This window comes from Mustela lutreola, chromosome X, assembly GCF_030435805.1.
Source record: "Mustela lutreola isolate mMusLut2 chromosome X, mMusLut2.pri, whole genome shotgun sequence".
Lineage (NCBI taxonomy): Eukaryota > Metazoa > Chordata > Mammalia > Carnivora > Mustelidae > Mustela > Mustela lutreola.
Genome location: NC_081308.1, coordinates 119,438,504 through 119,454,025, shown reverse-complemented (window position 1 = coordinate 119,454,025; position 15,522 = coordinate 119,438,504). Strand labels below are relative to the sequence as shown.

The 15,522-nt window shown below is 46.9% G+C and overlaps 1 protein-coding gene across 4 annotated transcripts in view; it reads left to right on the top strand.

Moving 5' to 3' along the window:
* The window catches only part of FGF13 (fibroblast growth factor 13), a 470,827-nt gene that overhangs the window by 400,597 nt on the left and 54,708 nt on the right, over positions 1–15,522 (top strand). For 3 of the 4 annotated variants that reach the window (XM_059157055.1, XM_059157058.1, XM_059157056.1), the window contains 2 exons: positions 5,757–5,867; positions 11,357–11,460. In XM_059157055.1, the coding sequence (XP_059013038.1) occupies positions 5,757–5,867; positions 11,357–11,460 (215 nt within the window). Of the gene's footprint in view, positions 1–2,892; positions 3,813–5,756; positions 5,868–11,356; positions 11,461–15,522 lie in introns of those variants that run through there. The other variant, XM_059157057.1, reaches the window with a different exon arrangement.

Sequence of the window (15,522 nt, the reverse complement as noted above, 5' to 3'; positions counted from 1 at the left end):
TCCCTCTGCCCCACATCCAGCCTGTGCACTCCTTCTCTGTCTCTCAAATAAATGAATAGGTCTTTAAAAAAAAAAAAAAAGAAAAATCATACAGTGAGCCCAGGTATATAAAATAGATGAAAGCAGAGGTGCTGTTGTTGAACCACAGGTGAAGGAACTTACATCCCCTCCACCCACTCTCGGGGCTCTGCAGAATACGATTTGAAAGCCATTAAGATTGTCTGAAGGATGACCTTCAGGATGGGAAAACTGTAGCCCCAGCAGAAGAAATGACATACCCAAGGTCACATAGCCGATTGGCGGCAGAGACAGGCTTAAAAACGCATGCCTTCTGTCACCCAGGCTAGAACTCTGTGTGAGTGGGGCCGCTGAAAACAGCTAAGGGTGCTTTCCTCCTGAACATGATTAAGGAGAGAGCTTGGTGGGCAGTGCAGGGGGAAGAGGAGGTCCAGGAGGAACAAAGGGGAGGGGACCCACCATCGCAGAGCAAATGGGAGCCCTGGGATTAAGCAGGGTACAGTGTGAACTGGTAGGAAGAAAGCAAGACAGAAGAAAAAGACACTGTGGAAATAAGTGTGGAAAGAAAGTTCTTCACTCTCCCCCTCAGATGCCATCCTACTGGTGGAGTGGCAGTAAGACAGAAAGGAAAGGCAAAAATACCCTTCTCTAGCGTGGCCTGTGGTTCTTTCTTTCATTCTGCCTTCCTAAGGTGAATGGGGTTTGGGCACAGTTCTCCTCGGAGAATTTGAGACTTACTTACATTCATTCTTCTCTGAGTTGAGAAGCACCTGTGAAATACATATGGGAGTTAGGAAAGGATGAGAAATCTCCACTAACTAATGGCTAAGCCGATTGGATAGTATGATTGCACAGTATGGACCCAAAGTCAAATGGCTTTCTTTCGCCTTCCCCCGGGATGAATCCCTGTCCAGCCACAGGCCTCTGTGAGTTCTCTTAAGCTAGGAGACAGGAAAATTCTTGCGGTCTATGGGCAGACAGGTCCCAGAGCGTTAGAGGCCCAGGGGCTCAGTGGAAGGTAACAGCATGCTGAGAGGGAGTAGAAACCTCTTAAGGTCCATTCCACACCCCAAATATTTGGCCCTGGTCACATCGTCTTCTGAGGCCTCTTTTGATGAGATTATTTCCCTTCATGGTAACTGGAATATGAATCCCATTCATTCCGAGCCAGGAAACATCCTGCTCCTCTTAAGAAGCAATGTAAATCAGTCACTCATCAATTATTTTCAACAAACTGTTTATTGAACATAATCTATATGACAGGAGCTGTGCCAGCAGATGGGGAATGTAGTGCTGACCGAGGCCCAGTTCAGATTCTCAAGGCGTTCGAAGTCCAACGGGAGCCAACCAGGGTTTTTCCCTTATGAATCAATGTCTCAAGTGGCTGCTCGAATTGGCTTGAGGTGCTGAAACTCTCTTGCACCCCGTCCTCCGTGAGCTTTTGGGAAAGCCAGAAACACGGAGGAGTCGACTAACCTGCAGAACATTGCAGACCGTTAGAATGACGACTCTCCTGCCACCCTCCACCTCCCTCCCTGCAACCTTCACCCCAGCCTGTCTTTGCAGAGCAGCATCAGAGCTTCCGACAGGGCCACAGACATTTCAAGACTGGGGACAAGTGGGAGGGGGAGGTGGCAGCAGTTTCCTCTCTGGAGCAGGGAAATCTCCAGAAGGATCAGGTGATACAGGTCTGATGGGCTAAGAAGACTGAACGAGTCTCCTAGTTGGGAGCTCAGGCAAGAAAAGAAGGACGGGGGTGTGGGCCTTTGGTTCTGTTTGTGTCTGTATCAATTTGGAAAAGATCTGGGAAGTGGGGGAGGGAGAGGTCCAGTAAGGAGTGTACTGGCAGCCCCCGGACAAAGCAGCCCTACTCTTGGCAGCTTCCTTTCTGGCGTTAGAAATCAAGTGAAAGAGTAGCGCCCCTTTGAAGATGGGGTTGTGGATGGATCATTCTTTTTGTTGCATTTTTGACCTCGAAACTCCTCTTTCTTCTCCAGGTTAAAATATAGAACAGGGAAAGGACAGAACCTGTGAATAGAGAGAGGCGAACAAAAAGCCAGACTTGATTCCTGAATTGGAGGGAGAGAGGCTGCTCGATCTGGAGGAGCAGGGAATAAAGAAAGAAAGAAGTTAGGAGATCGGATATCGGGCCGGGGCTTCAATAACGAGGTTCGGCCTCGCGTTTCCCCAACACCGCTTTCTGTACACCACCCAAGCTCTCAAAGCAATGATTTGGGGCGGGGGGGGGGGGGGGGGAAAGCCGGGGTCGGACCGCACATCTTGGCCTGTAATGGAAAGTCAGTGAAAACCGCTGGGTGGCAGCGTGGTGTGCGGGCGCAGCTCTGCAGTGCCCGCCGCCGCCGCCGCCGCCGCGAGGGCTGAACCCATCTGCGAGCCCTGGCCTCTCTCCCGGAGGGCTGCAAGTGTCGCCGCGCGAAATGCCTCGGCGGGTGTGCGTGTGTTGGGGAGAGGGGGCTGTTGTGAGTCGTAGACCGGGGCGGGGGCGCGGGGATCTGGCGAGCTTCCCAGGGGCGCCAGCCCGGGGCAGTGTGGCCAGCTAAGAGTCCAACGCTAAGGAAACAGCCGCCCCCTCCCCTACCGCCCCCCACCTCCAGGCAAGCCCCGGCTCTCCCGGCCCCACGACCTCCTCCCGGGGCCCCCTGCATCCCGGCCTAGCCCGCGGCTCCGCTCTGGAAGCGGAGGGCAGGGAGCCGCGGGCGCTGGGGCAGCGCCAGAGCCCCTACAGGTGTTCGGCGGCGCGGCCGGCCGGGGCCTCGGGGGGCGGGGCGGCGGGGAGCCCGCGGGCTGGGCTCCGGGAGGGAGGGGCCGCCGGGGGAGGGGGGCCTCGGGGAGGCCGCGGCGCGCTTCCGGAGGGTGCCTGCGGCGACCGGATTGCTATGCAGAGCCTGTGCCGCGCCCAGAGCAGCCGCCGCCGCCGCCGCCGCCGCCACCACCACCGCCGCCGCCGCCGCCGAGATGCGAGGCCGTTACCTGTTTGATCCCCGTCGGCCAGCCGGCGCGGGCCAACTTTTCCCGATCGTCAGGCCCCGAAGTTGCAAGGACTAGTCGGAGGCTCGGAGGGGCCAGGGCGAGGGCGCGCTCCCCCGCGCGCTGCCTCCCCCCCCCCTCCCGCCGCCCGCGCTCGCGGCCTCTCTCCCGCCCGCGCCGCTCCCTCCGCCCGCCTCCCCGCTCCGGCCCCCTCCGCGCGGCACAGGGCGGGGGGTGCCGCCAAACTCCGACCCGAGCCACTTGGACTCGCACAGTGTCCTCGGGGCGCAGGGGCCGAGCGCACGCAGCCGCGCCGCGCTGCCTCCGCCGTCAGTCTCGCCGCGATCCCGGCCCGGGGCTGTGGCGTCGGCTCGGACCCAGGCCGCCCGCCCGCCCGCGCGGGAGCCGGACCCCCGCTGCCCGAGCCCGGACGGCATGCTGAGCCCCCTCCTCGGCTGACGGGCCGAGCGCCGAGAAGCCCGGGCGAGCGCCGGCCGGGGAGACGAGGGCGGCCGCGGCGCGAGACCGAGCGGACGCGCCGCGGAGGAGCGGGAGGCGGAGGCGAAGGCGAAGCCGGAGAGGGGCCGCCAAAGAAGTGGTGGTGGTGGGCGTCGTGGCCATGGCGGCGGCTATCGCCAGCTCGCTGATCCGTCAGAAGAGACAAGCCCGCGAGCGCGAGAAATCCAACGCCTGCAAGTGTGTCAGCAGCCCCAGCAAAGGCAAGACCAGCTGCGACAAAAACAAGTTAAACGTCTTTTCCCGGGTCAAACTCTTCGGCTCCAAGAAGAGGCGCAGAAGGAGACCAGGTTGGAAGGGGCGCTTGGCCGTCTTGGGCTGGGGTGGGTTGGGGATCCCCCCCCCCATACTTTACGAGTGTGGAGGGGGCTGGAGGGCGTGTATGTAAGCGTAGGTGAGTTTGTCGGGGGCCCATCTGGTGCGGATGCGGCCACCTAGCCGGTGTGCGTGCGTGGGAAGCGATGGTTTTCTCGCCGCGGTCGTAGCGGTAACTGGCTTGCTGCATTGCAACTGCCGTGGGACAGGCGCAGAGCCCGGGGACCAGAGCCGGCGGGGGGGGGGGGCGCCCTCAGCTTCAGACGTGCCCCGTGTGTGCACGTCCGGGGGCTCTGGCACGCGTGACCCAGACGTGGCCGCCGTGTGTGTGTCCGTGTGTGTGGCGTGGAAACTGCAGGCGCCGAGCTGGGCAGACACCGCCGCCCGCCCCAGGGAACCCGGGGAAGCCCTCCTTTGCCTTTACCCCTGCAGCTCTGCCTCCTTCCCCGGATCCGGCTTCCACCGCCCCCTGCCCCGCCCCCCACACCAAACGCCGTGGGCTTCGGCTCTCTAGGCATTCTGTTTCTTCGATCACTTCTGAGCTTATCGGGACAGACTTGACTTGTGGTGCACCCTTGAAATATTTGCTGGAGAGGGGGGAGTGGATTCCTAGAACCTTGAGGCCAAGAGCTCAGTGATCTGGTTAGACTCGTGAAACTGGTTACTTGCTACTAAAATGCTGGATTGAAGAGGGAACTCACAGCCGGCTTGTAGGTCCTTTGGAACCTATTCCGCGAGAGGAGTAGCGCGGTATCCCGGTGCCAGGGGAAATTTCACACAGCTCTAGGTGTTAGGTTGCGTCAAGGTAGAGCTTCAAGGCGAACATACAGCTTATTTGGCCGTTCTTCCCCAAATGCATCCTTTACGCTGTTTTCTTACTTTTAACGAGCTAAACAATACTGAATTTCAGACCTACTCATCAATTTGTTCTCTCTGTATGTGTTCCACACACTATGGACTGGAAAGGCAGACATCCATTTTCTGTTTGCACGAAGTTTGCAAGGCATTCGCTGTGAATCGGGCTTGTTTTTAAGAGGCTGAAGCAGTTGCAAAGCATGATTATGTGGCCTGAATGATCACATACATATGATTTCGGTGCAGGTATCTGCATGCAATTAAAAGCAAAATTTTGATAGCATGGCTCTTGTTGGTAAATTAGGTACTTTATTAAATCTGTGGTGATTCATAATTGAAAATCATTGTAACTGAGAACCCATGCTTAGATACTCATATTGCTGTGTAAACTAATTTCCTTTTCCTCCCCACCAACAAACACCCTGCTCTTTTTGCCTCCCTTTTCCCTAAGGATAATTAACACGATAGGGTATGGTAATGGATTTTTTCCCCTCCTCTCCCCTTTTCTTAGTATCACAGCTCCAATTTCCAAATGTAAGTCCTTTTTGATGGGCTTTCAGATTATTGATGCATTTCCAATGCTCTCAGAATGGAGCGGACTAATTCTTTGAAGAGCGATAATGCTGAGAGAAGTCTTTGTGTGTTTTTGGTCCCTGGTTGTCAAACCACTGGAAATTGTCTTTGTATTTCTCCCTCTCCTTCCTCATGAGAAGTGGCACATCGTTAAAAGGCAGAACGTGCCATTTGCCGACCTGTTCCGAACGCTCAGTGAGCTAGAGTCCCACTCTGTAAGCCAGGGGACATGCTCTCGGAAACTAGCTGCCCTCAGAAGCTTTAGGGCTTTACCAAGGTGATGAGGTAGAAATCAAAGCTTTCTTCAGCTTGGAGATTAACTCCGAAACTTGGAAGTTTGTTTGCCTGTTTCCTTTCAGAGGACTCTTTAAAGTTGTGGTGTGACCTTTTCCACTAAAGTTTGTAAATGAAGTCAGAATTTTGACTTCTGAGTCTTTTCAACTACATAAGCACAACTTTCCGACTGATCCAAATCCTCCTTCTTTTCGCAGAGCCTCAGCTTAAGGGCATAGTTACCAAACTCTACAGCCGCCAAGGTTACCACTTGCAGCTGCAGGCAGATGGAACCATCGATGGCACAAAAGACGAGGACAGCACTTACAGTAAGTGACCGTGAGCTAAATAGGATCTCCCAGCCAGTGCCCTGTTGACATTGCATGTTTTCTTTGTGATTAATTACTATTTTGAAATTAACAACCCTTGTGAATTTCTCACCTGAAGGCAAAAATACAGTCAACACTTCCACACTGTTGGTGCAGGTTCACCTAAGGGAAGTTGAATGTGAAAATATGTAAAATAGTGAACTATAGCAAATAATGCTGACACCATCTGAAGAACCATCCAAATGTCATCTCCATGGTAATCTGGATAGATTTATGGCTGTCCTTTGGATTTTATTACTTTTTTCCCACAGAAAATTTACTCACCCACACACTGATCCTGAAATAGCACGTTATCTCTACTCTTAAGAACCGGTCTCATCCCAAGAGGGAGGAGTGGTTTTGTGTCATGATAATTCATCATTACAAGCTTTCACTTCTGCCCCCACCCCCCCTCCACACACACTGATAACTCTGAGACTAATTGGGATTTTAACAATTGAGATACGTCCACAGGTGGGTGAAGGGATTTCTTTTAGTGCTTTATTTATTTATTTATTTTTAAGCCATGGTTTGAGTAAAGACCAAGTTGGGACCATCACGGTGAACCTAATAAAGGAAACACATCAAAAATAAAGTAAATTTTATTTCTAATTAGTGAAATAATGTGATTGTAAGATGTTACATAACCTTTTTATCACTATGCTTTTATTTATTGGAAGTCATCAAAACAAACTCACAAACAGTGAAGCCCTCTTTTCCCTAATGATTGGTGTTTTCTTGCCATTGGAAGATTCCTGCAGACCCATTAATTGTTCCATGAGGCCAAAACACCTGGTTCTCACAATTCATTCTCTGTTTTCCCTAATTTATATTGCACTTCCTTCAGACTTTGGTAATTTCCTAGAAACATCCCCTCGATCTGCTAAGAAGACAGCAAGGAAAGCCAGTGAGAAGACTAACGAGTCCTCTGCAGCATTTTGAGAGATGGTTGGCTGCAGACAGCAAACCATAGACAGGGGTCCCAATGTGAGATGTCAAAAGAGTTTCTCACCTTTTAATAATGCTTCCTGGGCTGATGGCCAAGCTATGACCCCAAGAGGAAGTCACCTTTAATTACCCTTGAAGAAAGCCCTGGTGGTACCAGGAATAAGAAACATCCATACTGAATGGTTCTTCACTGTTTTTGCAAAATGCTGTGTTACTCTTGCGATGTTCAAGTTCTACAGTGAGTATCTTAGATGTTTTGTGCATACTCTTCTGTTTGAAAAACTTAGTCAAGTGTGAATAGAGTGTTTTACTATCATCGTGTAACAGACATTAGTACATAATGATCAGCTAGAAAACATTCCGATAAATTTTAGGTACAGATCAGTATCCAGGGAAGGAATTGGGGGGAGGGGGGTTGTGAGCCGGTCTGTTTTCATAAGTGCTTCCGCACAGTGGGTCCACTGGGCATTACTGAAAGGAAGTTTACGATTATTTGCCCATGAGCTCCCCCCCAACCCAGTCAAGTTTCCCCCCCATCTATTTGTAGCATCTTCCTTACATTAAAATCAGAAAAAAAAAAATTATTTTGGTTCTAGCGTTCATATGCGTTTCTTGAAAAGGAAAAACTTTACAATCAGTGCATTGGTTGTGTTTTGTGAACAGCAATGGGCCAAATGTATCAAGATCACACGCTAGGCAGTCCTTTTAGGATAAACACACACTTACACACATATACACACACACGGGCACACACACATATATGTATGTAAATCAAGACTCTGTTCCCTACAGTGGAGCTTTAAATCGTGTAGTAGGTTTTACTCTTCAATTCCTGTGTATTCATAGCTTCTGCCTTTGGTTGTCTTATACCTCTCACTGCTAGGAATGGCATTTCTGTGTACTAAAGATACTCCAAGACCTTGAACGAGTGTTAGCCTGATTATCAGAATCAGTGTTTAGGCAGAATGAAATAATAAGGGGGAAAGCCACGGTGGTAAGGATTATCAGAACATGAAGCATTCAAGTGAAAAGGACCTCAAAAGAAATAGCAGGTCTATGGGGCTTGACCCTTCCCCAGACCAAATGCGACCAGAGGCCAGGGGACTAGCTAATCTTCCCCAGTGAGGATATTGTAGGGCATAAGTCATCAGGAAACAGTCTTGTTTCATGATTAAAATGATTATTCACATGATCATCATTACGATGGAAGTCTAGCCATGTAAATTTATTCTTTTTTTCCTCAAAAGCCCGGCAATTTCCTTGACATTAATTAATTATTTTAAATGAATAGAAAGAACAAGAATACAAGTTGTTTTTTTCTTCAAAGGTAACTCGTTTATATAGTGTTTCCTTAACACGTATTCCTGATACTGTGTTTATTTTTTTGTTTTGTTTTTAATACTTTTTAGTACCTTCTGACATTTTTTTCTCATTTAGTTCAAAATGATTTGATGATATTTTCATTCTGTGGTGATAAGCATAATCACGATGAAACATATTCGTTCACATTTACCCAACTAGATTTATTCCTAAAAACGTATGTTTGATATTGTGCATTTAAACTGACCTTTGATAAATTTATTACAAGGGTAGATGTCAGTTCAATAAAATCTCATCATGAGCAAACCAGCCATTGTAAATTATGTATTTCCCCCTAAAAAGGAAAAGTTGATAGACATTTCGTGGCCGCAGTTTTATTATTATCTGCCTTGGGTGCATTGAGGGCTATTTTAAAAGAATCTCAGGCAGTGTTACTAGTTCAGTGTGTCAGGTCTCCCCAGTCTGCAGTAAGATACACTTCTATTAATTGCTCCCTTTGAAAAATTGACCTTAGCCCAGCTAACGAAGAAGGATGTGTGTATCCAGTGTGTATCCAGTAAACCTTAAGTGTCAACTTATGCATGTCTCTGAGAAAATGGTCCCCTCAAGGTAGTAGATGGAGTTTAATTGGTTTTATGTAGACACAGTAGAATAAACAAGAAATAGAAGCCCTTTTATTTATTAAAAGCTTATGCGAAACTTTGACAGAAAGGGAATAAGAGATTTTTGCTATTTAATCAATGTGTTTTAGATACACAAATGAAATCAATTGTTTTCTTCTCATATGTAGAATAATTTCATCCTAATTGAAATGATATCCTGTGTCCAGGAGGAAGTACTCCGGATTTAGAGAAACACAGGCACATAGGAAAATATCTGCCTAAGCTTACCCCTGATGTAATTTCTTGGAGTTTTTATCTGGAAACTGTTTTATCTGACCCTTTACACTTTGAACCAACCCAGTTTATGATCTATCTTGAATGTCTAAAGAAAAGAAAAGACTGAACTAGGATGACTAGCTGCTGTCTACTTTTGCTGCCTTCAGTTTTGTTTTGTTTTAGAGTGCTGATTTTTGTTTTTGAATGGGGTGTCACAGAAATTTATGGTGCATAGTGAAAAATTCATGTTCTCCTCTATAGTTAACATCATTAATCAGGAATAGATAGTCCCCGGCATGGATTACTGATGGATTTTGCTTCTCTTCTACCTCCTGCTATCTGATGTTTGGAATTCAAGCATTTTATTGCTCATTAAAACCCACACCAGAGATGTTGAGGCACGTGGTGAAGATCAAATCTTTTTCTCTCTCTTCTTACCTTTTTTTTTTTTTTTTTTTTTTTTGCTTGTTACAAGCTGCATTAAGAGAACTACGGAGGCTCTCGGTGTTGTGATAAACGAGGTTCTAGACACAGTTCTGAATTTTATTTATCACTCCCTGTCCTCTATGACTATAACTAAACTAGGATTCAGACACAGGCTGGTTTTCTAGTTGTCTGGTGGTACATTGTGGTAATGGCTTTTTACACCAAACCCATATGGAAGTTTTCGGTTGGTTTTTTAGATCTCAGATTTTTTTTTTTAAACAAGAACTTTTATGTAATGGGATAGTGAACTGTCGCATTCCAAAAGTATCATATTGTCATGTTGTCACCATTCCGACTGCTGTCAATCCGCAGATGTGTGTTGAGCACCTCTGCGAGCAAGGCATCATCAACAGAAAGAGATACATACATAAGCAAAGAGACAGACTCCTTTCCTGTGCATTGCATTGTCAAATATAGCATGCGATCCTGGCTTGCAATCTGTGCGATCGCTTTCCTTTACCTCACATAACAGAAGGGCACAGCTTTTAATACGATGAGCATTGAACGAGGTGCCATCAGTGGCATGTGGTGGGAACACTTGTATTTTGAACTGTACAATATGTCCTCGCTCCTCTCTGGTAACACCCTGATTTTAAGGGAAATATACATTGGAGGCTCCCCCAAGGAGTATTCAGTTCCTCCCTAATATTTTTCACCCATATTTTGCCCCCCCTACTGCAGCAGGATAGATAGGCATCAAGGTAAGAGATCTCAGAAAAGCTGTTCTTACCCCCATGGTGACTCTTTTACATTCTTGTTCACAGAAATGATAGCAGACCAATGTATCCTCTTCAGTAAACTTACACACCAAGGCAACAATCATCAACATTGGTCTATGACTCTTGAAAGGTGCACAGGCTAGCTTCAAAAGATGTGTGTGGCAAGCACTACGTTTTAAAAATGTACTGTTTTATTTTTATTCGCAGTGTAGGAGGGAGTAGACAGCTGGTAGGGGGAGGACGCCCACTGGTTTTCTCCAGTGAGTGGTGTGTGATTGTGAGGAGAGGCTGGGTGTAAGTTTCACGCAATCAAACCTTCAAATGGAGAAATGAAGGCCTCTTTGGTACCAGCTGGCTGCCTACTTACAACTATTTTGCTAAATAAACAAACAAACCTCTTAAGTTCATTATTGGTATTCTTTTCACCTTTGCTACTAGATGCGAAAAGCTAGGCACTGCCCCCCCCCACCCCCAACCCTATCTTGGGAAATGTTGGTTCTTTAAGAAATACTGAAATACTACTCTGGGAACATAAGACTACAAAATGACTTTTTTTTTTTTTTTCCCCAAGGCCCGGATTTATTTTTGGGTTGTTGCATTGGAAATAATACAGATAATTTAGATGAGGGAGTTAGACTAGTATCTTTTCTAAGATTCTAGGAATCTCTCCCCAACTGGTAGATCATAACCATGTCTGTGAATTTTAGCTGTCATCTAGGGGAGCGGTTTAAAATAGTTCGTTGAGGATAAAGCCATTTAATATATAGACCAGTTCCTGAAACTGTAGCTCTCCAACAGCATCGGGATTCCCTACTTCCGACAGACACTACACAAACCACGGGCTTGTCTCCCATTTCCCCAGGGTGTCTAACAGTATGTGGCCATGGCACAGCCCCACTCATGTAACTGTAGCCAGACACCGAGCACACTAAAAGGGAGAAGAGGCCCTATCTATCTATGTGTAAATACACAGACATCGTTTTACCCAGCACCCAGGTGTGGAGGGCCACACCTGCCGGGAACGTTGTAAAGCTAGGAACGTTGTAAAGCTATGGAATTCAGAATGATAACATCGCTTTCGCATTCTTTTTGATTCCAGCTCTGTTTAACCTCATCCCTGTGGGTCTTCGAGTGGTGGCTATCCAAGGAGTTCAAACCAAGCTGTATTTGGCAATGAACAGCGAGGGATACCTATACACCTCGGTAAGCCTTTCGCGGTGCTCCTGCTTTGAGCATCGGGTTTCATCCGATGTGAAATAAAACATGTTGTGTATGTGTTATTGCAGATTTCTGTGATGAGGAAGAATGTTTTTGATGGAAAGATCTCATTTGAAAGGACAAATCAACTTCCAGGGAAAGTTCTGTCTATTGCTAGTTAATCCCTTGAGGCTAACATTTTTGGTATAAAATCAAAGATCCACTAAACTTTTTTTTGCGCATATGATGACATTTGGGTTATTAGTTTACATAGCATATCATAGAATGTTCTGTCTTGCTGTCCTGCTTGGCAATTCAGTATATATGTATCCATGTTTCCTCCTAAAGAAACGAAGGAGACCTCTTCCTGAAATGAACTCTAGGACATGAAAGACGGTTCTGCAACTATCTCTGTTCCTTATCTTCCATTCAACTAGGTCACATTTGCTGTCTCTACCCTTTTTCCTTCAGGCACATTTCAGCCTCTCCCTGTGTGTAAATTCCTGCTTTTCCCAGGAAATATGTAAACAACGTAGACAACAATTCAGTTAGGAATGCAAGGCCAAACTAGAAAGCTTTTTAAAAATATGTTTCACATTTAAATACAGGCAGAAACAGTACAGTTCTCAGAGCGAGGATTTCATTCTTACCAGTAGACCTAGTTCCCGATTACAGGAGACCACTTAATCTAGGAATACGTTGTAATCTTCATTTCAAGTTGCACATATTTTCAGAAGAGGGTAGGATGTTTAAAATGGAGAGAACTGCTTTTCAGACTTCCTACTAGATAACCTTCACGGAGGCTATTACCATGGCTGGAGAAACCTGGTCCCCAGTCGGCCTGAGTGGTTAATCTATAAATACTTGTGCTCTTCCCTGTTCCCTGAATTTATTGCAAAGCCAGGTGTGTAGAGAGACTGTTGACAGACGTGTCATAGCCCCAGTTTTGAGAGGCCAGGCTGGGAAAGAGGTGGGAGAAGACGCAGACCACAGAGGGCCCATTCATTTGGCAAACCGGCTAGTCCATTTCACGTCACCATAGACGATCCGTCACCAGCAGAACCCTGGTCACTGTCCGCTTCTTATCAGGCCACGGCAGTGGTCTTGTTGAATAAATGCGGGGGCTTTATGATTTTTACAAAGGCAAAATTTGGATTTATCACTATATTCGTGAAATCTGTCACTCATTAATACATTGCTCTTATTATAAAGGATAGGAAAGAGGATTTGTTCTTCAGATCTGTGAGTTAAGGTAAGAGAATGTAATAATGTAGGATTTTAATTAACCTCATTTAGATCCACAGACTGCCTCAACAGGGCCAGATACAAAGGTAGGTGTTTAATGAAAGAAATGCTTGTTTTCTGAAACCACTGTGCAGGCATGGGAGGGAATGGAATATACGAAGCGTACTTTCGGGAAGGTGAATACCAGACGGGACAGAAGCTTATCACTAGGAAGTAATTACTGGTCAAGAATCCAGAAGGTTGAATGTTTTTAAATCTTGCAACAATAATTTTAATTTTGGCAATAACTTTTAAGTTAGAGTGAGGAAAAAGTCATGTTAAGTAATATGTCAGGTGTCGCCACTCAAGAAAATGAGGGCATTTGGTATTACATTTAAGGAACTGATGTCAAAAATTCACAGCCTACCGTTCGAATTGACCATCATTTTGGCAAGTAGGTAAATGCCAACATGAGCTCATTTCTAAAGAAGACTTCCCAGGAGGAATCAGCATTGTAGATCCATGGGCTTCCTTTCTCTCTGTGATGGGCAAGCTGAGAGCAAAATGTGGGACACTTTGTATGCATTTCCCATTAAGGTAAAGGAACCTTAAGTGAGCATTTCCCATTAAAGGAAAAGGAACCTTAAGTGAGTATTTCCTATTAAGGAAAAGAAACTGTGTTTTCATTAAGGAGGAAGAATGTCTGATTGACATCATTGAACCCTGGAGTTCACATAGGGAAAAAGATCCAGCAAAGAGTCTGAATTTTTTCCAGGATAGATTTTCTACTTCTTACTACTCCTCCTGGGTCGTGGTTTGGAGTGCCTTCTCCATGCTGATCACCCATTTCGTTATCATTTCAAGTATGGTGCCCAGATGCCATCGGGATAGAATCTGTCTTAGTAATATCTGCATCTTGTGTCGTTGTGACCAAAAAGTGACAGGAAATATTATGCCTCATCAAAAGAGAGAGGATCACACTGCTCTTACATGAAACCATGGCAGTTCTACCGCTGAAACATTGTAGGCAGTTCTGTTAAGTGCGAAGTAGCAAAGAGAAAATGGGTTTGGTTGGTGACCTAAGGAGGAAGCAAAAATAAGGAAGTGAGGACTACTGACATGGGCAAGTAAAAAGAAAAAAAAATCTATTAGGACTTTACTGAAAATCGTCTTGGTGAGGAATGACTAAGGGCTGCCTTAGGGCATTGGCCGTGGCATTGGCCAAAGGGACATGTACTCTTGAGCTGTTTCAGAGGTAGAATCATCAGGATTTGGTGGCCGACTGGATTTGGAGAGAACGCAGGACCCCCGTGAGTGGTCCAACATGTAGGCTCGCCACTCACTACACACAGACGGCAGTGAAGGAGCTGCAGTACAGACGCTTTTTAAAATGTGCACAATGGCGGGTTATGCAGGGGCCTGGGGGGAGAGGGAGAATCTTCCCTCTGGCAACTGGTCTGATGGTGAAGCTGTAAACCATGACGGAGAGTAAAGAAGAAAGCAGACCCGGGAAGGAAGGTACCCGAGTGGAGCTTGCTATAGATCCTTGAAAATGTGAACGTGGAGATGGAGAAAGATGTGAGCTAGGGATACAGTGTGGGAGCTTCTGCATGTAGGTGGCGGTTGCTGGCGTGGAAATAGTTGAGAGAATATGTAGCACAGGAAGAGACGAGCGTTCGTCAAATAATATTAGGGAATGCCATTGCGCAAGTGCCGGCAGCGGCAGCAGAGCTAATAGAGGCAGATCGCACGAGAGAGTTTTCAGAAGAGCGCGCAATGTCAAATACTTCGGAGAAAATAAGTCACACAAGAACTAGGACTCTATCATAGGAAGGTCTTCAGTGATCTTGACAAGAGCACTTTCAGCGGAGTCATGGAGACAGAAGCCAGACTGTAGTGGGTGACTTGAGGAGGGGGAATGGGGAGGGGGAAGTAGAGGCGGTAGGTGTAACATTTCTAACAGGAGACACGTGAGTATTTAGAGGAGGACACAGGACTGAGGGACGAATGCTTTGGGGGTTATTTGGTTGAGACACTTGAATCTACTTATTAGGGGAAGGAAAAGAGCCAGTCGAGAGGAAGGAATTAAAAACCTAGGAAATGGAGTCCAGAAGGAGTTGAAGAGACCGACGGACTTGAGTGTAAGTGAAAGGATTAGATTGACGTTGGTAAGCGGGAGCCCACTGCTACAACAGGAGCCAAAGAGATGAGGTCAGATGCAGATGGACATAGGTGTACGCAGCCGGCTGGTGATGGAGAAGAAAGTTGAGGGATTTCCAGCCAAATGCCCTGTGTATTCCCATGGAAGCAGACTGAGAGGTCACGGCTGAGAAACAGAGCCCCGGGGTGGCATGGGTGAAGATTTGAAACAGCTATTTTGGGAAAGGGGGTGTGGAAATGGTCTAATGACCAGGGCTGTGTCAACCACAGCACAGGAGCCCAATCCAGGCTATAACCTGTCTTTGTAAATAAAGTTTTATTAGAACACAGTCACACCCATTCATTTACTTGCGGTCTCGGACTGCTTTTATGCGACAACAGCAGAGCTGAAAAGTTGCAACAGAGCCCTGAGGGCCTGTGAGGGCCCACAAAGGCAAAATTATTTACTATTTTAACCCTTTACCAAAAAAAGTTGGCTGACTTCTAGTCGGATAGCCAGTCTCAACTTAGCTACCTATTAGAATCACCTGGGGACCTTTAAAAAAATTCCAGTCTCCCTGCTACACTCAAACCAATTATATCATACTATCTAAAGGGGGGGGGGGGCTCTGTGCATGAATATTTTCTAAAACTGATGCTAATGGGTAGCTCGGGTTGAAAACCACTGATCTAGGGCCAAGGAAA